The 27,603-nt window shown below is 41.5% G+C and overlaps 1 protein-coding gene across 8 annotated transcripts in view; it reads right to left on the bottom strand.

The window, feature by feature from the left end:
• The window catches only part of HHAT (hedgehog acyltransferase), a 348,803-nt gene that overhangs the window by 51,120 nt on the left and 270,080 nt on the right, over window positions 1–27,603 (bottom strand). For all 8 annotated transcript variants that reach the window (XM_064594128.1, XM_064594132.1, XM_064594129.1 and 5 more), the window contains 2 exons: window positions 26,144–26,345; window positions 1,430–1,574 (listed from right to left, as the gene is read on the bottom strand). In XM_064594128.1, coding sequence (XP_064450198.1) covers window positions 1,430–1,574; window positions 26,144–26,345 — 347 coding nt within the window. The remainder of the gene's footprint in view (window positions 1–1,429; window positions 1,575–26,143; window positions 26,346–27,603) is intronic.

Below are 27,603 nucleotides of genomic sequence, written 5' to 3'. Positions count from 1 at the left end.
AACATTACCTCAGTCTGCGGCACATTTCTGTTTGCACGTTTGGCTCCTACATGTGTGGGTGCTTCTCTTTTTAATCCTCTATTCTCAGGGCCTTGGAAGAAGCAAACACCTGATGTTTGACTTCCTGAAGCAAAGCTCAGAGCCTTTGTGCTCATGTGACCAGCAAACCCCAAGTCAGCATTTTCTCCCCGAGTCCCAGTGTTCTTGGCATCATGCTACGTACCGTGGTTGGAGGCAAGAAAAGTAGGACACTATCACCCACGACGAGGGGTGCTTTTTATCTTTAGATCCTCTGCACCCCATTAGCTTCCATCTTTATTAAAGGACAGCTTCCACTTAAAAAGCACATTGTCTTTTCAGGAACGATCAGCTAAGACATTTCTCAGAAAGCAAGATCAAAGAGGGCTTTGTAATGACGAGAGGAAAGCGGAGCAGGGCTCTCTCGTGACCCCTGTGAGTCTGGCTCCCCCTGAGCTGCCACGCTTTAGACTTGTGACCTGGCATTCTGGGATTGCACAGCTGTACTAGGGTTATTTCTGGTACGAAAAAATCTTCAGTGAAAGCATCGCCGGCCCCTCAGGGACCCAGACGTAGAGATGATAGCCTGGCCGTGCAGTCACGTCATTGCCGCTTGGCCAAACTTCCCAAACCAAAGGCACAAAACCACGCCGCTGGTCAGGGAAACAGAGCAGGGGACCTTTGCTCTTCACATCCAGGAAACTGGCAACGGGCACTGTTAGCAGCTCCCACTCTCCCGATTCCTTTAAGGCTGTGATAGAACTCTCAGTTCCAGCCTGAGGAACTGCGCCCATAAATAAATGACGCTTGATTGTTAATGCAACGTTTTCACAGTAGTTCCCACAGACCAGCATTTTACCTGCTGCGGGTGTGGCTTTGCGGTGGACATGGGGACACGCCATTTACTGCACAGTAAACATGAGGTCGACCAGTAGTACTTCTGGCATCCCAGCGCTCAGACAAAACACCCACAACAAAGAGCCTGGCAAACCCAGGTGCCACACCCACAGCTGCAAGGGAGCACAGCGGGGCTTCTAGGACCTTCCCTGGTGGGACGTTCAGAGTGGAAATGAAACAGACTCTGGAGTATACTGAAGGCTGGGATTATGAGGAAGGAAGATTAGGAAACATTTTAAAAACCGGAGCACTAACTTAGCAGAAGGCAAAGGTAGAGTTTGGGAGAGGTGGGATAGTACGTTGTAATGTTCCGTGCTGCATGTGATAGATCAGAGGTACAGCAAAGGAGGGGACCCTGAAAGTCACAGCTCAGTGCAGGGAATTGTTCCTGGGCAGTATTTCAAGGGTCATATACCATGAACAATGAACGCCTCCCCCTAAATCCATTCAAGGTACCAAGAGCATACGTGGAAAAGAAGAAGTTGACTGAAAATGGCACTGCTGGGCAACTTACCTTGTATGAAGATCCTGTTCCAGTAGATCTTCCCCACTTGACTGCCCCCGAGAAACACTAGGTTGGACAGGATCAGCATGGAGGTGGAACAGGACGCCAGAGCGGCGTGGAATCGGCGGCGGGCTTGCGGGGAGAGGAACTGGACCTGCGGGGAACACAGGCGATGTGTCATCCTGGTGGCGGAGAAACAGCGTTGAGGTGCCGCTGGCCCCTGTCAAGCACCTGCCCGGGACACCCACCCTTGAGCCTGAGCGGGGCAGGACTGGGACTGCTCCCAAAACCTCTATTCCCACTGCACGTGCACTCTGGTCTAAGGAAAGAAGCGACTCGCCCCCAACTTGTTGCTTCCTCCTCCAAACGGGAACAGGCTCCCCCTGACGTGTGACACGAGCATGGATGCTAGTTCAGATTTGGCTGGAATGCCCCCACATGTTCTCTGCAAACCTACAGGTACGAGAACTCTCCCTGATGACCAGCACAGCTCCACGTCATGAGGTCAAGCTCAGGGTGATCTTCTGGGCCAGTTAACGTGACTCTGGGAAGCCACCCTGTCAGTCTGACCCACTCTTAGGAGTCCCATTAAGAGGGTGCAGGAGAATCAGCACAAGCCGCCCTCCTTCCTGGAATCAGAGCTCAGGGGACAGACCCCACTGGGAGTGAGCCTGTAGCAGGGTCACACGATGGTCGCCTGCCACAGCGCCTGAATACGCAGGAAATGGAGAAGTGGTTTCCAGCACTGATGATGAAGAATTCTGCCCATCCATCTGAGGTCTTCACTGCACTTTTTCCTCCCCTTTTAATGTCTTCTTGGGGATTGCATAAAGCAAGCAAAGCCTTTCTTTCTCGGCACTGACCATTCTGCTGGCCTCACCGAGTGAGATCACAGCGCTGCGCCCGGAGTGTGTGAGGGCCGTCAGCACGCCTGCGGGCGCTGTCCTTCGGGCCTGCGCATGCAGCATGAGAACCAGGTGCAGTGCAAAGACAGGGAAGAAAGACAGAGCAAAGGGTCTAGAGATCGTTTCTGAATATCCTTCTGAAACCTACACATCTCTGGGGTCACGTGCATCCTGATTTCAGCTGTGCTCCAATTATAAGTAGGAATCTGGGAACGCCTGGGTGGCTCAGTCGGTTAAGCACCCAACTCTTGATTTTGGCTCAGGTCATGATCTCAGGGTTGTGAGATCCAGCCCTGCATTAGGCTCCACACTCAGTGGGGAGTCTGCTTGGATTTTCTGTCTCTCTCTGCCCTTCCCCTCCCAGCTCTCTCTCTCTCAAATAAATAAATAAATCTTAAAAAAAAAAAAAAATAGAAATGTGAATTACCCAAATTCCTAATGGGCAAAAAGGATTAAGCTAGAGAGTGTCTCCAGCAGGGGGTTTACTTAGTTCTGAGTACCCTGCTATGGATCATCTGGGGCTACTGTATAAGCCTTGGTCAGTGTCCTCTGGAAACCTAGAGAAATGAATTTCTGACCCCCTCTCCTTTTTCTCTCCTGCCAGTCCCAGCTTCTATTCTATATGCTCAGATACCACTGCTACCATATACCTCCCCATCCATGGCATTCTCCTCCAGCATCACCTTGGAGCATGGTTTTACTGCCACCATATATGAAAGTGTGGCCTTCTCATGGATAAGCTGTGTGGTAGGCACTGCCTGAGTCATCTGCTTGGACATGATTGTTCTAGAAAGCTCTCAGATGATGCTGACATGTCCCTGGTTAGAGGCTGCCCAGACAAGATGACCTCTAGTCTCACCCTTGTTCTAAAAGAGGCCACAAGCACGTACAGGGGATACTATCAAGCAAGACCAGATAAGAGATAACACGCAGTATAAAAACTGGTAATGAAAGAGAAATGGGGACGAAGCAGGCTTGTAACTCAGTACTCTTCACCTCTGAGAATAAGGAGACATTAATCTACTGGTTTCCGCATTTTAGAGCAGGAGAAGATATTTTCTGGGTATTACTGACTCAGCAGTAACTGGGGAGACAAGGTGAGAGGAAGCAGGGAGACAGGGGAAAAATCCAGAATAATAAATCATAAAATATAAATTGCTGTAATTGGCATAAATATGTCCAAATAATTCTCTCTAGGTATAGGACCATTGATAACATGTTTGATTTCTAAGGGACCCGGTGAATCAGATGTTCTACCACTTCTGTTCTAACCTCATCCATGTCCTCCAACCTTACATCCTGTTAGGGGAATTCAAAGGCCCCATGCAATCTTTTCCATATTAATGTCAGTGATAGAGAATACACATAGCTTGGTTAAGCTCAGAGCGGTTTTCTTTCTACAGGAAATGATTACAATTACTAAATAATCGACTGAGAGATATCGAGAGAGGAAAACACTCTTTGCATTGGACTTCTAAGCAGGGCTGTGGCGCCAGGTGACCTGGTTTGGGGCAAGGGCCAGGCTAGTTGGAGGCAGAGCTGAGGGGCAAGGGGCAGAATAAGGGAGGAGACGAAGGGGAGAGAGTGCTTGAGACACAGGGCTTCTCTTTCCAGCACCTGAGGCCCTAGTTCCAACGGGTCTTCCTTTGCTTCTGTGATTACTTGGCTACATGATTCAATAAATTCCTATTTCTGCTTAGGAAAAGAAAAGTCAAAATAATAGCAAATATGAAGGAGCCTCTGCTCTCAGAGACAAGGGAGGACATCTAAAATCAGAAATGAAGGGCTACAATTCAATTTTTATAAAGAGTTAATTTTGTAAAAACTAAGCAAGAACATTAAAGGTGTGGGCTGTTGGAATCAATGAACTAGAAAGATATAAAGGAGAAATCAAGATGCTCACAGGCAGTTCTTGATTACCCCCCAGGGTGAGCAGGTGGGGGACAAAGTAGGTGATGATAAAGAAAATCCAAAAACCTGATTTAACTAATAGCCCCATTCTCTGAACTGACAAAATTAGCCTTGCCAACAAGCAGCAAATTTGACTGAGCATTACTTCTCTTCATTGTGTATCAGTGGGAGAGCAGAATGATAGGCGACCAGGAGCAAAAAGGGGGCCTGTGTGGATAATCCATGATTAATATTAATAGCAAAGGAGATACAAATCTCAGCTGTAATTCATCTCTCCTCTTCAGATTCCCTGGATGCACTATAGATGGTGACAGTTTTTTTTTTTTTTTTAAGATTTTATTTATTTATTTGAGAGAAAGAGAGAGAGACAGAGAAACAGCATGAGAGGGGAGAGGGTCAGAGGGAGAAGTGGGCTCCCTGCTGAGCGGGGAGCCCAATGTGGGACTCGATCCCAGGACCCCGGGATCATGACCTGAGCTGAAGGCAGTTGCTTAACCAACTGAGCCACTCAGGCGCCCTAGATGGTGACAGTTTTGACACTGAGGTTCTCTCTCTACCTTGGGAACCATCTGGCCTCAGCCACTGGTTTATACTCTAAATGTAGGTTCCATACTTAGGGGTCCTAGGAAGGAAAAAGTCACATGGGCAAGGGGAGATCCATCAATAAATACAACTTTCTGAATGTCTAGGGACATAGGGCCAAGGTTCCCACTTTAAACTCTTGATTTCTTTTATACACTCTCCTCTGATATCCTATAGCAATTGTTGTCATCACTCTTGTGGTCCTTCACATCTAGGATACAGGCTGTCTGTCCATGTGCAGGGACCATGCCTCATATGTTAGTCATGGCTGAGGTGCTTAAGACCCCCCTTGGTAGAAAAACTTATGTGAGGGACTATGAACCAAATGGGGAAATAAGTCAGCGTACAATGAAGAGTCATCAGGTATGAAAATAAGAATTGCCAATTGATCAGATAAGGTAGTGATCGGTAAACAGAATTTGATTTTAACACAAATATAACAGAATAAAAACGAACTCTGGTCTGGTCATGGTCCCTTCCCAGAAGATAGATGAAGGGATGGCAATCCAATATCCTGGCAGCAAGAACCTGGGAAGGGCATGGGCCCCAGGGGATGTTTAGAACTTGCTGAGCACTTCAGTTGTCTCAAGGACATCAAAATTATGGCATTTGATAGGCAGGGTCCAGGGATAGCAAACATACTGCAATGTATGAGATGGAACCGTCCTGTCCAGAATGTCAATAGTGTCTCTTGAGCGTGGGTGAAATGTTTTCTTCTATATTCATTATAAAGCCAACTTCCCTCCTGGCCTATGGGTGCACAGCACCTCCCTTCCTCCCTCATTAGGAGCAATGCCAAAAATGTGCCCCCTTTTCCCCGGGGCCCAGAGAAAGGCATCCTAGGGCAGGGAAAGTGCTCTTTACAGTGCCCCACTGTGGCCCCCCAGCCCACCCACTACCCCCAGGGCATCAAGCTTGAGAGAGGAGCCTCCTGTGCTTCCAACCACAGATGAGCATGGTGTAGCATCAGTTCCAAGGCTCCTCTCCCTCACACCCTTCAGACAGACCCAGAGGAAGGAGGAAGAATGGGATGCGGAGCAGGTCAGAAAGTATCGCTTCCTACGCTGGGTGACCAGTTCTCCCTCAGGGATTCTGACTTCAATGAAAGGTTGAGGGGGGGTGGTTCTCTCCATGTTAATGTTGCTATAACCCACTCTTCAGGCCCAAGAGAAGGTACTTGATTTTGGGCCTCGATACAGCAAGCCCCTTAGAACACCTGGAAGGTCAGGACCAGGGTAGACCTCTAATTCCTGTTTGAGTTCGGGGTCTCTGATGGAAAAAAGAAGAGGTGGGGTGTGGAAATACTGTAGAAGGACAGGCTAGCAGTGCTTTAAACTTCTCTCTGAGACACTGGCTTCCAAAGGCGAGGAACTAACCCAAACAAAGTAAACCTCAGGGCAGAACTAAATTGTCAAACTAGTTTGCATTTCCTGCTGTGAGAAGTCAGCTCCTGTGTTTATTCTTATCTCTCTGGAAACCCCTCTCTCTTTTCCAGTCAGCATCCTGTCCCTGGAAATCACAGGACTTGGGCTGGGGCAAGCAAGCTGGGTGCTGGGGTGGTGTGGTCCATGGAATCTGGGTCAGAAGTTACTCTCAGAACGTCTGCGAGGGTGGGAAGCAGATGGCGTGGTGGGGCTGCAGCGGCTGTGTGAGGTGGGGCCCACACTCGTCCACACAGGGACTGCATGTGGGGCCGAGCTGGGAAGAGGGGACAGGCTGAGCATCTGGGGGAGCAGATGGGCCGGAGGAATGGCTGCTGGAGACTGACAAAGGCTTGGCAAGTGGGACCTGATACTGTTTATTTTTAAATGGGGAGAAGCTAAAAAAAAAAATTGGGTGGGTTTGAGCAGCTGGACACAGTTCTTCCATATAATCACTGAAGTCTTTCATTTTCTAATAAAAATGGTAACCAGAGGGTAAGAGAGGATGAACAAGGAAATGGCAAGGGGGATACGGGTGGAGACCAGGAGGAGCAAACGAGGGTAGATACCCCACAGGCTATAAAGATGAGACCAAAGACAACCAAAGAAACAATTATAGCTCTTGTGAAAGAGAAAGGTGGCCAGAGTAAAACACTCAGGAGGAGGACTTGAACTCCTGTCCCATCCGTACCAACCCACCAGGACATTGCTCCCCTTGCTTCCTTTGCCAAGGCACTCTGGTCATTTCCATTTAGAAGTCTGTGTTTCATGAATAACCCCTCTCTCTCATGCTGCTCCCAGCATGGTGAGCTCTGTCCTTCAATCTGTATCACCTAAGACCCATGCATACTCTCTGTGTGCTCAGCCATCACTTAACACCTATCTCTCTCTTTACCCTAAATAAGTTACAGAATCTCCTGACTTTCTTAATGTTCCACTGCATCCTATATCCAAGCCAAATGAATACAGGAAGGCACCCAAAAGCAACACCTCCTTCTTTCTTGTAAGTGTCCAGAGCTTCAAAATATATCTGGCCAATGAAGTTAAATTTTCCAATCTCTACTCCTGAGATCTAAGCAATGCATGGTCCTGAGATCTAAGCAATGCATGCTCCTGAGATAGAATCAAATATCGCAGTGATAAAGATAAAGCCAGTTTGACTTAAATGGATGAGTCACCTGCTCCAGAGTTTAGATATCCTGCTTGGTTAAAAACAGCAGAGGCTATAATTTAGCAGCGAAATCCACACAGCATATGAAGGAATTTCAGAGGACTTTCAAATAACTAAGCAAACAACTGGCTCTTGGTATAATCAGAGAACTTAAGCCATATTTGAGGAGCCAGGTCCTGCTAAAAGTTCTGGAATGGCCAACAGTACTGTCTTACTCTGTGTTCTTGCTCTTCTAACGATATGCCCTCGCTTCTAGTCCTCATGTCTCTGCTCTGGATTTTGCAGAAGCCTCTTTCTTAACTGGCACGTTAAGCTCTGGTCTTTCCCCCTCTGGTTCATCAAGCACACTGAGTATGTCCCTCCACTGCACAAAATATTTTGGTGGTTCTTCATTGCTTGCAGACTAAAATCCAAAGAAGGCGCTTTACAATCAGACCTCATTTTACTTTCCAACCTTAACTCCTACTACTCTACTAATGACACAGCTCTATTCACTGTTCTTCCAACATGGCACACACTTTTACATCTCTGTAAAATGACTTTACACATTACTTCTCTTGCAGAAGCTGTTTTCTCTACCGAGAATGTGTCCTCCTAATTCTTTCTTCACGCCCCAGCTCAATGTCAGCTCAGAAGACCAACAGCTTTGGACCAGCCCAAATGATGCTCAGGTTCTGGCCCCACTTTTTAAATGTGCTGTCCAGAGCAAGCTCAGACTCCTAGTTCACAATTGGCATTTGATCAATGTAGGTTACTCTAACTCTGACAGAGTCAGTCACCCATTTTCTGTGTTTCTGTAACCCATGGGATAGACAGTATCAATCTATATGTTTTAGATACACAGTTTTTGATACAAATAAAATTCTCTATGTGAGGAGCTTAACCTATATTGCTAACCTATATTGCTACCTAAGTAGAAAAAATTATTCCCATTTTACAAAGGAGGAACCAAAGAGCAGAGACATTAAGTAACTGGTCTTAGGCAGACACTGATAAGTAGAGTAGTAAATATAGTACAGTCATTCACACATTCCTCTAATTGAATGTCTTCATGCTCCCTGCTACATTCTGTGTAGCAGTATGTGTCCTCTCCTCTAGAATGAAATCTTCTCTTCAGTGCCAGATACAAAGTAGATCTTCAAGAAATGTTTTTATTTCTTGAAATACTTCAGATACTTCAAAAACTAGTACCTTGTGCATGTGTTCCTTTAGTAATGGTTGATAGATATTGACCAAGTGTTAATTTCAGGGGCTCAATATTTTCAAGAACAATATGGCTTAAAATGACACTGGAACTTAAAAAAATTATTAGAATTCACCATTAGAGTAGGAGATTTAACATATCCCCCCAGAAAATGACACCTAAAAGATCAAAAGTAAGAATATAAAATAGCTGAATAAAAATAGGTCTAGCATCCAAACCGGAAAGGAAGAAGCAAAACTTACCTCTGATTGCAAGTGAAATGATCTTATACATAGAAAGCACTAAAGATTCTACAAAAAAACAAAAACAAAAACACAACACTGCTACAACTAATGAAAAAGTTCAGCAAACTTTCAAGATAAAAAGCAACATGCAAAAATTAGTTGCATTTCTATACACTAACAATGAACAATCTGAAAAGTAGATTAGGAAAACAATTCCATTTACAATAGCTTCAAAAAGAATAAAATACTTAGGAATAAATTTAACTAAGGAGGGAAAAGACATACTGAAAACTACAAAACACTGCTTAAAGAAGAAAGAGAAAGACATCTATATTCATACATTAGAATACTTAATATTACCAAGATGACAATACCACCCAAAGTTATCTATAGATTCAATGCAATCCCTATCAAAATCCCAATGATTTTTTTTTTCAAAAATAGAAAAACTCATCTTAAAATTAATATGGAATCTCAAGGGAACCTAAATGGGCAAACAATCTTAGAACAGGTGAGGCTATCAAGATGGCAACATAAGAGGCTCCTACACTCCTCTTCCTCCCATGGATGCACTGAATGTACAGTTATACATGGAGAAATTTACACTGAAAGAAATCCAGAAACTAGCTGAGCAACTCCTACACATCAGGCAAATGAGAAAATTACCCACATCTTAACAGGTAGGCAAAGCTGAGACACACTCTTGCCATAAACCCCATCCCAGCACAGCATCATACAATTGGGAGAAAACCCCCAACTGAAGGCTTCTTCCTGAGGAACATAAATTTTGAACCCCCATCCAGCATCCCAAATTTTAAGACTCCCATCACAGGAACAGGCAGTATACCAAAGGTGCGTGTGTTCGCAAGACCTGCAAGACTAGCAAACAAAGAAGCAGTTCTTAAGGGGCACATGAGCACTTGTTATATAGCTCTCCCCCCAGAGCTCACCACTGAGGGAGCAAGCAAAGCTCGCAGTCTTTCTCTGAAAGAGGTCTATCTACATACTTTAAAAATCGCTTCCTGAGGGGTGCCTGGGTGGCTCTGTCAGTTGAGCATCGGACTCTTTGATTTTGGCTTAGGTCATGATCTCAGAGTCGTGAGATCAGCCCCATGTCGGGCTTCGTGCTCAGCAGGGAGTCTGCTTGAGATTCTCTCTCCCTCCCCCTGTTCTTGCATTCTCTCTCTCACTCTACCCAAAATAAATAAATAAATCTTTAAAAGAAAGTGCTGCCTGAGAGTCAGGCTTCTAATTTAGCACACATCTAAAGGAGGACTGGGACTCTCGCAGGACACTGGGAAGCTAATAGAACCTCCCTCACCTTTTCCCTCCAGCTCACGCTAAGTTGTCAGTATCTCCCTGGAAGGAGCTTGTAATCATACCTGCATGCCAGCTTTTGCAGCTGCTGCCCAAGTAATAGGTTCCCCCAATGGCCTGGCTCTGATAGCCAATGGGGCTTCCATTCACAAGTCCCACAGGACTGTGGTAAACAAACAAGCAGTTCCTAAGCACTCTCCTGAGACCATACTACAAGTCCTGACACAGGGTAAGCAGGCAAAAATTCCCACCTCCCAGTTTTTCCCTGAAAAGGGGTTTAAATACATACCCTCCCAGCTACTGTTTGAGGGTCTGGATTCTAATCATATTGCATCAAGGTGCTGACTGTGATCCTCCCCTATGGGACACTAATAGGTCTTAGCACATCTTCAACTAAGGGGGCCACTAAGAACAAAGAAGGTAACTTGAACTGGGACAATCACAAAGGTCTGAGATAAAAATTAGAAGCTCAGGCCAGGCTGACTGATGTGGTTCATCTTCTACACAAGACCACTCTGTCAAGACTGGGAGAGATGGCATTTTTATATAATGTAAAGAAACCATCACAGAGAGTCAAGAAATATGAACAAACAGAGGAATATGTTCCAAACAACAAAAAAGAAGATAAATCTCCAGAAACAGATCTTAACAAAATCAGGATAAGTGATTTTTACCTGATTGAGAGTTTAAAATAATAGTCATTAAGATGCTCACCAAAGCCAAGAGAGTAATGTATGAACAAAGTGAGAATTTCAACAAAAAGACAGAAAGTACCAGACAGAAATCACAGAGCTTAATAATACAATAACTGAACTGAAAATTTAATAGAGGGATTCAAAAACAGACTAGGTTAAGTGGAATAAATAATCAGCAAACTCAAAGACAGGTCAGTGGAATTTATCCAATCAGAGTAGAAAATGAAAAAAGAATGAAAAGAGTAAAGATGGTTTAAGGGACTTATGGATACCATCAAGCAACCAATATACATATTGTAGGGGTCTCGAAAGAAAAAGAGAGAGACTGAAAGGGGAAGAAAGCTTAGTCAAAAAAAATAATGGCTGAAAGCTTCCCTAACCTGGAGAAAGAAACAGACATCTAGATCTAGAAAGCCTAAAAAGTACCAAATAAGAAATCTAAAGAGACCCACACAGAGACAGATTATAATTAAATTGTCAAAAGATAAAGACAAGGGGAGACTCTTAAATGCAGCACAAGAAAAACAATTTGTTACATACAAGGGAACCCTCATACGACTATCAGCAAATTTTTTAGCAGAAACTTTACAGGCCAGAAGGGAGTGGCACAATGTATTTAAAATGCTTAAAGAAAAACATAGCCAACCAAGAATACTCTACCTGGCAGAGTTGTCCTTCAGAATGAAAGACAGATAATGAGTTTTCCAAACAAAAGCTGAAGGAGTTCGTCACCACTAAACCAGCCTTATAATAAATGTTAAAGGGATTTTTTAAGCTAAAAAAAAAAAAAAAGGATGCTAATTAGTAATAGGAAAACATATAAAAGTCACTGGTAATGGTAAGTATATAAATTCAGAACACTCTAATGTTGTAATGGTGGTGGTAAATAATTTATAAATCTAATATAAAGGTTAAAAGAAAAAGTACTAAAAATAACAATAACTACAAAAATGAGTTAATGGATACACAGTGTAAAAGATGTAAATTGTAACAGCAAAAACAGAACAGGTGGGTGTAAAAATGTTGAGCTTTTGCATTCAATGGAGTTATTAGCTTAAAACAGACTGTTACAAGATGTTTTATGTAAGCATCATAGTAACCACAAAGCAAAAACCTAAAGCAGATACACAGAAGATAAAGGAATCAAAGCATAGCACTACAGAAAATTATTATATCACAAAGAGAGTAAGAGAGAAACAAAGAAATAAAAAACAGTCAGAAATAATTAACAAAATAGAAACAGTCCATATCTATCAATAATTACTTTAAATGTTTTATGGAAGTGTGGAATGACTATATTGTACACCTGAAAATAATATTACACTGGATGTTAACTGGAATTTAAATAAAAACTTTTTTTAAAAAGTAAATGGACTAAATTCTCCAATCAAAAGACAGAGATATTTGTATACCAGTGTTCACTGCTATATTATTCACAATAGGCAAAAGGTGGAAACAACCCAAATGTCTGTCAATGGATGAAAGGATAAACAAAATGTGATATACAAGGATGGAATAGTATTCAGCCTTTAAAAGACAAAAAATTCTGATGTACACTACAACATGGATGTATCATAAAGACATTATGCTAAGTGAAATAAGTCAGAAGGAAAAAAATTACATGATTCCACTTATAGGTGGTACCTAGAATCATCAAATTCATAAAGAAAGAAAGTAAAATAGTGTTCCTGGGGGCCGGGGGGAAGGAGGTAATATGAAGTTATTGCTTAATAGGTTTAGAGTTTCTGTTTGAGATGATTAAAATGTTCTGGAGATTGATGGTGGTAATGGCTGTACAACATTGTGAATAAATTTAATGCCTTTGAATTGTAGATTTAAAAACAGTTAAAACAGTAAATTTTATGTCATGTATAATTTATCCCAATGAAGAATTATTAGGCCTGTCTCACAGACAGATATACAGAATAATGAATATATGTAATTTTCATACACAAGTGGATCATAATCAAACTGAATACAAACTAAGCCAGGAAAGGAAGACAAATATATTCTAAAAAGTTATCATGAAGGCCATGCTCACCAACAATGGAATAAAATAAATCAGCAACAACAAAGACAAAAATTTGTAAAACTTAACACACCAGTAAATTTTTAAAAATTTTATTGATGTAAACCAAAAACTTCTATTGAAGGAACAATAAAATGAATAAATGTTAGCAAGTATGATCAATTAAGAAAACAAAGCCAAATAAACAAGAGGTAATAATATACAGGAAATTTAAAACTCTTTGGAGATTATATAGTGATATATTTGATAATGTAGCTAAGAAACAAAGTATCTAGAAAATATAAATTACCTAAAATTCTCATAGAAAAAGTAGATGGCCTGAAAAACCATAGAAGAACAGAAACAGTGGTCAAAGCTCTATGTTCAAAGAAAAATTGCCCAGATGATCTTAATGAGCAAGTTCTACCAGATGATCAAGGAACAGACAATTTCCATGGAAACTGTTTCAGAGGATAAAAAACCATGGGAAGCTTCCACTGGTTTCATGATGCTAGTATAACCCTGATACTAAAGTGATAAAGAGACAACATAGGGAAAGAAAACCATAAGTTAATCTTTCTTCTACACATTACCTTAAAAATTCTAAATTAAACAGCTGTAAATTGAATATAGGAGTGATTAAAAGAATTCTCTCAATCAAGTAAAATTCATCCCAGGAATGGGAGGAGGATTCAATATTAAAAATATTAGAAATTCATGTAATTCACGAGATTAAATAATTAAAGGAGAATAATCTTATGATCACTCAACAGATGCCAATAAAATATTAGGTAAAACTGCATGCTCGTTCACGATTTTAAAAAAATAGTAAAAGAGTAAGCTTCTTTAGGTTGATAAAGATAATGTGTCAAAACCCCAAGTATTCTCACTAGTTTCAAGGAAAAGACATTTTCTCCTCTATCACTCAAAATCATACTGAAAGACTAAGTCAATACAACAAGACAATTAAATGCAGTGAGGGTTAAATCTGTTGGCAAGGACAAAACTGTCATTATTTGTGGATGATATGACCATCAATCTAGAAAATTCACAAGAAACAATTGACAAATTACTAGAGTTAACAAAAGATTTCAACTGGGTAGACGCAAAATGATCAACTCAAAACAAAAATCAGCATTTTTCCTATACCAAAGCAATAATCCACAAAGAAGTGTCCAAGACTTCTAAGGAGAAATGATAATCATTGTGTAATAACATAAGGGAAGACTTGAATACATAACTAATTCATGACTGGAAAAACAGCATCACAGACATATTAACTCTACACAAATTAAGCTACACTTTAGTGCCAGTCTAACAAATTCCAATATAAATACCAGAAGGAGTTTTGAGGAACTTCCCTAATTCTAAGACTCATATGGAAGAGCCACGGTATAAAAATAGCTAATGTAATTTGGAAAAAGAACCAAAAGGGGCATGGGACTTTCCATATCAGGAATCAAGACATACTATAGAACTCTAGCATTTCAAATAGGAAGAATCAGGTAGATCAATACAACAGAGCTGAGCCTAAAAAATGAATTTATGTATATTTGGATATTTGCTATATATTAAAGATGATCTTTCAGATCAGTAGGGAAAGTATGGACCACTGAATAAAACAGTTTGAAGTTATAAAAACCATTCTTAGTTGCAGGCCATACAAAAACAGGCAGTAGACCAGATTTGGCCCACGGGCCATCACAGTTTGCCAACTCCTACTCTATCTATTCTTGGTACCTGCTCTAAAGAAATACTTACATGTATGTACAAGAAGGCATATCTAGGCATCTCCACAGCCGCTGCATTTGCAAAAGAAAAAATTAGAAGCAACCGAAAACTTCAACAACAGAAGAATGGCTAAATACATTATATATCCATGCCATGTCCAATTATGCAGATCTACATCTACTAATGTAGAAACATCTTCAAAACATGTCATGAGGAGGAAAAAAGCACAAATTTTAGAATATTTATATATTTATTATAACACACACACACACACACACACAGTAGTAAAAGTATGTATGGAAGGCCATACTCTAATCTGACAACAATGGTTACCTCTCATGGAAGAAGAAAGAGAGCAAGGTGTGTTTGTTGAGGTGGGGGGATGGCTGTCTTAGAGGACTCCAGTCTTAGCTGTTTTCAAGAGCATATGGTCACAAATGACTTCATAAATTTAAAAAGAATAAAAGAATAAAAAAAGGAAATCTAGGAATCTTTCCACTTAATGACCTTAGACCCTGGCTATCTTCCCTAAGTATGGAGTCAAGGCATATGGGTGGGAAGACAGAAGCTAGATGACCATCACACCCAAATTATGACTGTTCATGGCACTGGGGATCACCCTCTCCAGGTAGTACTGAGGTCCCTTGAGACTATTAAATAAGCCTAAAATGTGACAGATCTGGCCTCAGCTATAATCTGTTCAAACACAAAAACAACAGCTTAGGGTAAGGCCTGCTTTTAAGCAAACCTGATATTTAAAAATCTAAAACTGACAAACAGGTAAAGCATTCCAAAATGATTCGGCCAACAGCACAGAAAACTGTTCTATGACATCCAGTTAAACACAGTAGATTAGATATCTCTGCTCCTTCAAAACCCTGTTAAAAAGCAAGTAAACATTTGAAAATAAATCCACAGGCAAAGAACGGAATAGAAGTGAAAAGCAAGTGAGCAAAATCAACCCATTTTCATAAGATAGAGAGCAGATGGAGGAATTAGCAGGACTGAGACACCTGGATAGTAGATATCAAAGAGAGGAGTCATTCATACACCAGATAGATTCCCAGAGGCCTACACATTAGAGGCACCATATACCACAGATGGCAACAGTAAACCATGGAGAAAGAAAACAGGAAGGTTGGTTAAAAATCTGGGTAATGGGCATACACACCCTGGGGTTTCCCCCTTTCTCTGCCCCCCCCGCCATGATGAATGAAGGTGGTAACAGGGTTTTTTTAATCCATAAACTGCATTAGAGTAACTCTAAACTCAGGGCCAACAGGCACAGTGGCATTTCAGAATACCAAAGATATTTTCATTAAGGTTCTGGAGAGAAAAACAGATTACATACAAAGAATCAAAAACCAAAATGGCATTTCTCAACAGTAAAACTCAAAACGAGAATACAAATTACATCTTCAAAATTTTCAGGAGAAATTACCGTTCAACCTTAAAATTCAGTGCTCAGATAATCAAAGGTGAGGGTAGAATAAAGACAGTTTGAGAAATACAAGGTCTCAAAAACATGTTATCACTCACGGTGCTTTTCTAAGGCAGCTACTAAAGGATGTGCTCCACCAAATCGGAGGGGAGAAAACAAGGAGTTCTGGGGCCCACGATACAGGGATTCAGCCCAAGAGAGAGGAGGAGGGAAATGTCAGGACGCCAGCTGTACGGCCAATCTGAAGGGAAACGATCCAGATGGGCCATGGGGATGGAAGGGCTTCAGGAGAGGTTCTCCAGGAAAAGAAGAGAGCTGACAGATTTCCAAATACATCTGACTACATGGAAAATACTATTCTGAGGGATTTTTCAATTTTATTGGGGAGTTTGGAAAGAAGTGGTGATAGTAAACTCCTAATCACACAAAAAGAGGCAAGGTGATTCTTAATCTAAGGTGGGGAAACAGGTGACTAAAAAGGAAACTCAATGATAGCATATTAACTGGCTTGGCAGTGAGCCACACTTACCATCGTGATAATAATGTAAACAGCAAATGTTGATTTAGCCAAAAATAAAGATGGTTATTCTATTAGAAGGAGTTGGGAGTATGTCTCAGATGCAAAAACCTCAAGTAGAAAGCAGTTAATATTTATAATTCATAAGTGAAGCAATAAGAGAATAGACTTTAGAAAGGCAGAGGTAGATGTCAGAAACAACTAAGAGAATGAGAAGTTGTTGCTGATGAGGACAAGGACGTCTGCATAGAAGGAATGGAGACCAAAGATTCATTTATCTCAAGAAAGCCTTGCAGTATGATTTGACTTCTGGCCCATGAACACAGATTTCTTAAACTTTCTGGGTTTCCATTCATTCCCACTGCAAAGCGGGGATAACAATAGTACTTACCTGTAAAGCTACTACTGAAACCACATGACATAATTGGGTAAAAATGCTTTTGCGAGCATTCCCACTTCACTTGGACCAATTTTTTCATAGACCGGTTGAGTGAACCACAACTAAAACATAAGTTGTCTAAGAACTGAGGGCTGGAATGTCAATTAATCTAATGCCAAATGGTTTGGCCATAGCTTGCTTATCTCGAATTGCAAATCTTTGTTATTCCTGAGAAAACCCATTTTTTGCTGGTTAAAAAAAAATCTAATGCCAAATGTACACAAGCAGCAAGGATAAATTAAGTGAATGAATAAGTGTGTAAGATCTATCAAAGCAAATGTCTCTTATCTGATATCAAGGATGCTTAGAATAAATTATGTATAACTGAATTTGACGCCCTTTCTAATTGAACTAACCATGTGTTCCTACACAAATCACATACCTTCCCAGCCTATAGTATGTTCCTCATCTATAAAAATGAAGATAAGGAACCCCTGTCCTGCTTGGTTGTTGTGATGCTTAAATAAAATAACAAATGTGAAAGATCCTTGTGCAGGATCTAGTACAGTTTCTTCCCCGGCAAAGGGTGGCAGCTACAACAGCCCCACATTAGTCTGGACCTTTCATTTCTTTTTTTTTTTTTAAGATTTTATTTATTTATTTGAGAGAGAGACAGAGAGCACGAGTTGGGAGGAGAGGGAGAAGCAGGCTCCCTGATGAGCAGGGAGCCCGATGTGGGGCTCGATCCCAGGACCCTGAGATCATGACCTGAGCCGAAGGCAGATGTTTAACTGACTGAGCCACCCAGGCGCCCCTGGTCCTTCCATTTCTAACATGAATCAAGCATCCATGGTCAGCTAAGCAAAGCCTCCTGAGGGTGGATCCATCCTGCACCCTTTTCTCTCAATAACCTTTAAGTAGATAACAATACCTATTCACTGCAGAAAAGGCTGAAAATACAAATGAGTAAAACCAAGAAAATATGTATCACACGTAATCCCGTCAGTAAAAAGCTAGCCACCATTAATGTTGGAGTGTATAACCTTCTATGCACTTCTCTGTGTTTGCACGTATCTTTAAATAAAAATACATTTTTGTTATATCTGTTTTTCTTTATTCCTCTCCACCCTTCTTCACAGTGAAATTATTTGAAGATCATTACTTTCAATGGTGGCCTAATCAACTTGATAGATGTCCTGCACCTTTTATATGATACTCTTTCCTGCCACCCCTCAGGGCCGTTCAGCTCTTACTCCAGCTCTGACTCCAGCCTACTGGGTGAACTATAGGGTTCAGACCAGAGGAAAAAGCAAAAGCCCCCTTAAATTGTGTTTCAGTACATTCTGGCAATCACAGTACATTGATACCGACTCAGCTCATCTCAAATGAGACCAGCAGCTGCTCCATAGGCTTTTTAAAGCAGTGTTTATTTCTAGGTCTTGGGAGGAATGTGAGATATTTTGGAAGTCCTGAACATCTCTGACTCCTCAGAGCTTTATAAAATGAACACACACACACAAATATATGTATATATACACATACATACATACACATGTACGTATATTACATATATGTGTTATACAGTTATAGCATATATACATAATATTGATCACACATAAAGCCTAAGTATACATTGTAAATAAATACATATTATAGAAATATATTGCACAAAGTATGTGCATATTATTTTTGGGAAAAGGGGGCTAATTTCATCCTTCTATTGATAATAAGAACACTGGAAACTCAAGCTCTGCTACCTTCAATGAGTAATGGGTTTTCTGGGAGGAAAAAAGAGCCAGATTTAGAAAGACATAACCAAAGCTTCAGCACGTACACAGTAAGATTTTGCTTTTTCCTAAGCTCATCTAGAGAGAGATGCTGGGCACTAAGCTGTGACCAGAGTAACCACCACTTATCTGTGCTGTAGAAGCAGGAATTGGAGACTCTCAAGTAATGCATCTAATCCCACACGCCATCTGAAAAAGCCCATTTCAACCACTGCCATTCAAGTGATAGATCTCATCTTTGGCTTAGTATTCTTTCCCGAGGTTACAATTCCCAAGGCCGGGAGACTGTGCTGTGTGCTTGGGGAAGAAAGGACGGGCAGCCATGGCAGCAGCGATGATGAAAGGGTGACCCTGCCTTGCTCGAGCCTAACCTGACAGGGACAGGGAAGGCCACAGAAGCCCCAGAGCAGGCCAGACCTGGAGAGGTTCACCAGGCCATGAATAACTGGAAACTGGCTCTAGTTCAAAGCCTTCTCTCTGCAGATAGCAGACTCAGTAAAAAGAACCTGTGAAAATGCTTTTGCCATGCTAAACGTATTCGACTAAAAGACAGAATTATTTGCCACATTCCACCTTTCAGACCAGAGGGGTTAAGGCTTAGGTTCAGATTCCCACAGAGAAGAAAATGTGTTAGCAGTGAATTGCGCCGTGTGCTTCCTGCATCGTTAATGATCCTTCGGAGTGGGAGACAATGGAGGGGGCACCAACAGGTCGTCATCCACCAAGGAACACACTGTTCATAACAACATGCATTGCTTTTTCCAGACGGAGAGGCCTGGGTGAGTGCTAACAAGCTAGCACAACAGGCTAATTTGACGTGTGGGATTAATATGTTAATTTAATGCTCTCCTGTTTGGTTAAGTGGTTTGCATTTCTATATTTCTAAGTCTGGCCTTCAAATCCCTTTATATGGAAAACCTTTGGCTTCTCTAGCTTCCTTTCCTCCATTCTCCTGAGTGATAACCCCTCATCTCCCATGTCTGCCTCCTCACCCCCATGGCAACCCTATTCCTGACTTCAGGCTGTATGTGTGCTATTCTCCTGAACTGGAATGCCTGTCTTCTCTCTACTGACCTATCCAAGCCCCACTCTTAATTCTTCAGAGTCCAACTCAAGCCCCAGCTCTTTAAATAAACCATTCTTCAAAGCTTAGCTCACACTGACCATCACCCCTCATGAACATCAGTGGTCTCTCTGCACATAATGCCTTACCCTGGTCCTCAACTGATTTGCACACGTCTTGCATCTCCAGCAGGCCAATGATCTCCTATGGCACAGGGAAGATGCCTCACAGCCCCTTCCTCCCACTGTCAGCACCCTGGTCTGGAGACATAACCATTCTTTAACTTCACTTTACTTTACCCCTTAATGGCATCACCACCTTTGATGACCCCCTCCATGAAATACCCTCTTTTTCTTGGTTTCTGTGAAATCACCCTCTAGATTTTCCTCCCCGCTTCTGGCCCCTTCTCCTCCACCCAACTTTCAAATGTTGGGTGTTCCTCGGTTTCGGTCCTGGGCCACCACCTTTTCTTCTCTTTCTGCACTCTCCCTGGAAAGTCTCAAACATTTCCAGGGCTCCAAAATACCAACTATAAGCTCCCAAATGTCTGTCTCTAGCCTGGACCTTTCTTCTGAGCAATGCCTTTGAAGTCTAGGCCAATCGGTATTTATGATGCTTATGAAGATAAGACTGTTTTTTAATATAGATCACTTAGCTCTTCCTGGAGAAAAGCTCTCATTCCATTTTATTGCCTCTTTATTCCAAAGCAGACACTGCAAAGATGATTATCCTGATAGGCCACACAAAGTACCTTGTTATTGGAGGGAACTAATAATAGACTCTACCACTACACAATGATAGACTAGTACCCTATAGGCATTGAAGCACTGAAAGAGATGCAAAAAGAAAAAAGAAGAAAAAAATAGGAGGAAGGGACCACGTCCTTCACTCAGAGTTCCCCAGAGTTCTGCAGTATGTCTCCCACATAGGGTACTGAAAATGGTTTTTTTCCTAATTAAGCAAATTAAGAAATGAAGAACCAGACTGATTCTGCCTAATGGCCAAGTCTAGAAAGACTTCCAGTCTTGAGAAAATGGCTTATCTACAAGAAGTACTTGATCTCTATTTGTTGAATCAAGCCAAGCAGCAGAGAAATAGAAGATCATGAGTCATTGTCAAACAGAACTACTCTTCTTAGACTAGTTTGCTTTGTAATCCTTCAGTGAGTTAGTTGGGGCTGGTGTCACTGACCTCAAGTGAAAGTGTTTCTCATCAGGCCAACTGACATGTATGTATATTCTGCTAATTGGTGGGTTAGGATTCCAGAGAACTAAGTAAGCATTAGTTGGATCATGTCGATAATTCTTACAATTGACTGATCAATTTTAAATTGACTGATCTCACAAACTCATGGGATTTCTGTACCTACATCTTCAAACTGACCAATATAGCAGATAAACTGAATGGATATCACCACAGAGCCGTGGTCTTTGGGCTCCTTCTGACACACCAGAGCATCAGATCCCTCCCACAACCATTAGACTGACCCTCCCTGATTGTCACTGGAAGCGCCTTTCCTCAATTAAGTCTATAAATAGAAATTTTACTACTTCAGAGAGGATATAAATCAGCTCAGTAGGATACTCTTGGGGCAAAGAAGAGGAGATAAGGGTTGGGGGGAGGAGGACATATTGAAATTATTCAATGAAATGAGCATCAAGGGTGGGGGTGGGTGAACTGCTTGAGATGTCGATTCTCCTTTTGTAGGAGTAACTGACAGGCAGCCTGAAGGTATCTTCCTTCAAAGGAGAGAGCACATTGAGAATTGGCAAGAAGTAATGTCACTCTACTCTACTCAAAATGCTTCCACTTATTAAAAGATTTCCATGCTGAACACATATTCTAGCTCCCTCCTTGAGAGAGTGCTTGTATAGAGAAAAAGCGTGTTGCTTCAGCAGTAATTTCTCTTTGTCCACCCCGCTCGGGTGTTTGTGAAAGTACCTTTTGTCAACATCCTACAGCTCTGTTCCCCAGTGAGTCACAACCAATAATCCCCCCTCTCATAAAGCAGCAGGGTGCCAGATAGGCTAATTCCTCCCCAACCCTTTCTTTCCTATATATATTTTGTTCACTGAGCATTAAATTAGCATTTTGCCATCACTAGATCAATTATTATCTATGCTGCTATGGAAAAAAATAATCTCCCTGTATAATGCTCAACAAGCCTCAGCCTTAAGAAGTTCTTCCAGTATTCTATCTATATTCTTCATGCTGCTGTATGGGCCTACTTCCTCTTACACTGCCCTCAGTGAAGTCAGAAAATATTCATTCATTCATTTAACAAGTATTTACTACACAACTTACTCTGTGCCAAGCATTTTGATACATGCCAAGGATACAGACCTCTGACTTCATGAGGCTTACAGTTCAGTGAAGGAGATACGGATTAAACAAGTTATTGTATAAAAATATTTCATTGCAACTATGATAAGTACAACAGAAGAGATCACCTACAAGGTGCCCAAAATGAATTGTTAATCAGGACCTGACTGACTCAGGAGGGTCAGCGGAGGACAAACAAACAAGATATCACTGGAACTATAATCTGAAGGATGAAGAGAGGTGGAGGGAGAGGAGAGAAAGCATCCTAGGACACGGACGAGCCCATGTGGGGTTCTGAGGCTGGAAGGGCAAGATGAGCAATTGAAGAGAAGGAAGAATAGAGTGTGAAGTGGGGGGTGGGAGCAGAGCGGATGGGGAGAGATAGCAAGCTCAAGATCAGGCAGGGCCTCCTAGGTCATCTTAAATATTGCGGGCTTAGTCCTAAAATAATGGGATACCACTAGGGATTTTAAGAAGGATAACAACATGGTTAGGTTTTTATTGAGAAACATCACTCAGCACTGTGAGGATAATGAATTGAAGAAGGCAAAAGAAACTAGCTAGAAACTATCTGGTAGACTGGGCAAGGAATAAGAACAGTAAGATTAGGATGACATAGCAGAAATGGAAATAATTTTTAAAAATAAGATCTTCCTAGGAGATAGAATATACAGTACATACAGGTAGAATGGAGGGAGAGAGAGTACAAAGGGTAACTTGCTGGTTTGGGCCTTGAGTAACTAGATTAAGGATGACTTTTCTAGAAACAGAGAATGCAAGAGGGAAAGGAGCTAGTTGGACTTATGGCGGTATGGGGTACGCGAGTCCAGTACTACATATGCTAAGTCTGAGATACCTGTGAGATACACAAGTGCAACAGCTCAGTAGCCATTGGATATACGAGGTACCTCATCATTACTGAACATTATTTAAAATTATAACACTCTACATTCTTGTAATTTTTGTCTTGATGGGGGTATGTTCTAGAATTGTACTGCTCAAAATGGAAGACCCTGGCCACATGGGGGCTACTTAGACTCAAATTAATTAAAATTATAAATTTTAAAAATTAGTTTCTCGGTGACACTAGTCACATTTCAAGTGCTCAGTGTGGCTGCTTACTTCCGTATTGGTCATTTCCATTACTGCAGAAAGTTCAATTGGACAGCCCTGCCTAGAACATCAGAGGGTTTCCTACAACACTCAGCTCTGATTAGTCTTCTGGTGAATGTTCAACTGCCATTTCATCAACACTGAGAAATCCTACTGTATTTCGTGCTCCAGACAAAGCTTTGAGGTCGAAGATGAAAAAGATACGGGAAAAGAAGATATGATCATTCTTGGTACTCAAGTATCTTCCAACCAATCTTTAAAAAAAAAACAGATGAAGGATTAATGTCATTGGAGAGAATATATGAGCAGCCTGGGGGGGTGAGCTCCCATTGTAAAAATACTATCAGATCAATCATGGAGACTAATGTCAGAGGAAATTAGGTGTTAAGGAGGCATTAAGTCTTCATTTGGATTAAGACAAAAGAATGGGGAATGGATTCATGAAAAGAGAGGGAAGGAGAGTAACCCAAGTGGGGAAACAGTTCATTCAAAAGGTTACACAATATTTGAAATGCCAGCCCTATTTTTCTGAAGGAAAACAGAATCTATGCTGAACTGTGTAAGAAACAGAATAATGGGAAAAAGTCTTTGCATAGACAAGTGGAAGAACAACTAAAGAATCAACCCAATTGTATTATGCTGAGCGAAATAAGTCAATCAGAGAAAGACAATTACATGGTTTCACTCATATGTGGGATATAAGAAATAGCACAGAGAATCACAGGGGAAGGGAGGGAAAACTGAATGGGAAGAAATCAGAAATGGAGACAAACCATGAGAGACTCTTAACCATAGGAAACGAACCGAGGGTTGCTGGAGGGGAGGGGGTGGGGGGTTGGGGTAACAGGGTGATGGGCATTAAGGAGGGCACATGATGTGATGAGCACTGGGTGTTATATGCAACCGATGAATTACTGAACTCTACCTCTGAAACTAATAATGTACTATATGTTGGCTAACTGAATTAAAAAAAAAAAAATCAACCCAATTGTGCACTGACTTAACACTGTGGCTAACTCAGACGCTGAGCTAACCATTGGGGATATAAACAGTAATGGAATCCTGATCTCATACTCAAGGACTCCTTGTCTACATAGCTATAACCAACTACCAGGATGTCAGGATAGAAGGTGATAAAATAGGTTTTACAAAATATGTTCTTGCTCAATAAATATGTACACTAAACACCATATTCATAATATACAAGACATACATCTCACCAAAAAAATGCATACTCAAAAATTACTATCCACTTAGGTGTGTGACTTGTGGATGGGAGCTCAAATGAGGCAAACACACAAGGGTCCTGGACTGAGCTGTGATGAGGCAGAGCAGACATTCACGTGCTTCATCCTGTGAGTAAGTGTTCTCACTGTCTTCATTTTTAACCAAAATTAACAAGGCTACATAGCACAGTTTGGGTTCCTCCTTTAAGATTTTAGATTTTTAAAATTTGTCAGTAACATAAGCCACAGCTCAAAGTCTACAGAGCAGTGCTTAACATTAAGTTCAAGGCTAATTTTAGACCCTTCGTGAAGGAATGGGGAGATGTGTTACAGGGCTTCAGCCTAGGCTGAGAAGAATTCTCTGGCTTTCACAGATGATAACTGGGTTTCAGGCTCCGGGGAAGACTATTCGGATTTGAAGATGGAGATTGAAACCTTGATGATACCAGCTTGTATGGTTTTCCTTTGTGTTACATAGCCATGACTTTCATTGAAATTCCATTTTTCTATTAAGATTCACTGACATTTCTTTCCTGCTGATTGCTGGGTACTACTACTGAATAAAATATTTATCTTTAAACATACATGGGCATATTTAAATTCCTTCAGATGTGTTATTTTGCTATGTGCTTTGTATCAGTTTTTATTGAAATAACTGTCCACTTTTACTATGGCTATCTTTATAGGAAAAAAACCTCAAATGTATTCTATTTGGTAGTGTTGGGTTTCTGAAATATATTTGCTTTAGCTGCATATACTGGGGGAGTTTAGGCACATTAATCACGACTCAGTAAATTTCTTGTGTTTTATTGCCTGCCGTGAACACCGATGACAGCACATTTCTTTTTAGCCACTCTTCTCAGGGTTATCAGAATACTGCTGCATATTCAGAACTGACTCTTTCCTATAAGATTCTAATACACTGTATATCACTTTTATATGATAAAACATTTGTGTAACATGTGTGTAAAGTTCCAAATTTTCCAAATCATTTTCCTGTGGAATCAGAATGCATCTTAAGCACTTAGCTGTTTTTTTCTTTTTTCTTTTTTTTTATGCTACAGTAACAGTATCTATCAAATTAGCCAAGATTAAAAATACCAGCACTGCAGGGCAGTTAAGGAAGAGTTAAGCTGTATGCATGGCGAAAAAGGGTGAGAAACTTTTACTTAGCAATTTTACATATAAGAATTTGTCCCGGTTATGATACTCATCTCCATTTTGATTGACAATTGCCAAAAATTAGAATGACACGATTGCCCAATAGCAGGAGACTAATCAAATAAATGACGGCATAGCCACATAATGGAATTCTATTCTAGCCATTCAAAGGGGTTGTTAGAAATGGATTTGGTGACATAGAAAGGTGGTCCTCATACAACTATGTCTCTGGAATAATAGCATTTGTGTTAAACGTTATACATGTGTGCGTATATGTAAAGAAAAAGGTTAGAACAGTTGTAACAGTTTTTGTTGAAGAGGTATTTTTCTTTCCCTCTTGTGTGAATTTTCTTATTTTTATACAGTAGGCATGCATTGCTTTGAAACACTTATGTAAAAACAAAACAAAACAAAACCTGCTACCTCTGGGCACATCCTCTTTGAACCAATCCGGCAAAAATGGCCCATGTTGGAGTGAATCTGATGACCGCCTTCCCTCCCAGGCCTAGTCCACGTGGCTCAGTGGTCCCCCACCACCTGCTCACCACACTGTCCTGGACGCACGGGGTCTGCACAAGCCTCTGGACTGCGTTCTCCACGCTGACTCCCAGCCAGTTGAGGGCCGCCCAACACCAGAGGTAGTCATAGCCACCATGCCAGAAGCTCACAAACGCAAACGTCACTGCGGTGGAAAACAGTGTCCCCAGAAGGCCATGCTGGGACCCGCCTACTGGAATGTACACATACCTAGAGAAAGAAGAGGCTGTTAGGAGCCATGCAGTGGGCTGTCCCTTCACTCCTACCTGCTTCTGCCCTTGATTCTCCTGTCACCCACTGTTAGCGACCATGTGGAGATCCTTCCCTGCTTCCAGGAGGCCACACAGGGCACTCCTTGAATTCTCCAACACACCAGCAACCGGCAAAAACACAAGCCTCAGTTCTGAGGGGCTTGAGGTTAAATGAACACACAGGCTCGAGAGCTCTCATTACCGGAGCAAAACAGCACTTACAAGAGGCAGGGTGAGGAGTGGTGAATTTACAGTTTCTAAAAGGGGAGTGCCCAACCCTGGAAGCCTCATCACACAATGGCAATTAAGCTTCCAGTTATATGGGGACACAAACCTTCAAGACAGTTATATATTTTACAGCTCAAACTATTATGTTTATGGTAAGCCCAATATTTAAGCACAATCGCTGCAATCAAGCTCCTAAATAGCAGGAGCTGGGTGCAGAACCGAGGTGCCAAGACCCATTGCTCCAGCTTTCCAGGCAAGTTGCCCAGAAGGAGCAGTGACTTTGCAAGTAAACGGAAGAGCTCTGTGCTCACAGGTCAGCCAAATTATTACCGAAAATGCACAGCATCTCGGGTACGCTCTCTACCACTGAGGCAGCGATCTGACTACACATAAGCAGGACCATCTTCTTTAATTGGTATTTTCCAGCTAGGGTTGGACAAAACTCACACCTTGGGTTGGTAGAATCTGGAGAGCTAGGAGAACAGCCTCCTGGCAGCAACCTTTAAAAAAAAAAAAAACCCATAGGTCTTTGATCTGTTGGTGCGTGCTTCTTTGTCCAACCTTCTTCCAGGAAGGAAAATGAAATCTTCATTTCCTGAATACACAGTGTGTCCCAGGCACGGTACTACACGCTTCACACACATTACGTGGGTTGATTCTTTGAAGCACCGTATGGTTTACACCTGCTGTTCCAGCATGCCAGCCCGTTTACAATGTGTCCTGTTTGTATATTAATAGTTTGTAGGAAATGGTTTTTTTATTATGTTATGTTAGTCACCATCCAGTACATCATTAGTTTTTGATGCAGTGTTCCATGATCCATTGTTTGCGTATAACACCCAGTGCTCCATGCAATGCCCCGGTGATGGGTATTAAGGAGGGCACATATTGCTTGGAAATGTTATTTTGAAAACCATTTTTGAAGAGAACAATTTTATAGACAAGTAAAAAAAAAAATAAAAATGAAAACCACTCCCCAGTCAATAAAT

The sequence above is a fragment of the Mirounga angustirostris genome, unplaced genomic scaffold, assembly GCF_029215605.1.
Source record: "Mirounga angustirostris isolate CCGP_5_RB_7025 unplaced genomic scaffold, mMirAng1.0.hap1 SCAF_6, whole genome shotgun sequence".
In the NCBI taxonomy this organism is placed as follows: domain Eukaryota; kingdom Metazoa; phylum Chordata; class Mammalia; order Carnivora; family Phocidae; genus Mirounga; species Mirounga angustirostris.
The sequence above is the reverse complement of the archived record's forward strand: the minus strand, read 5'-3'. Positions and strand labels throughout refer to the sequence as shown.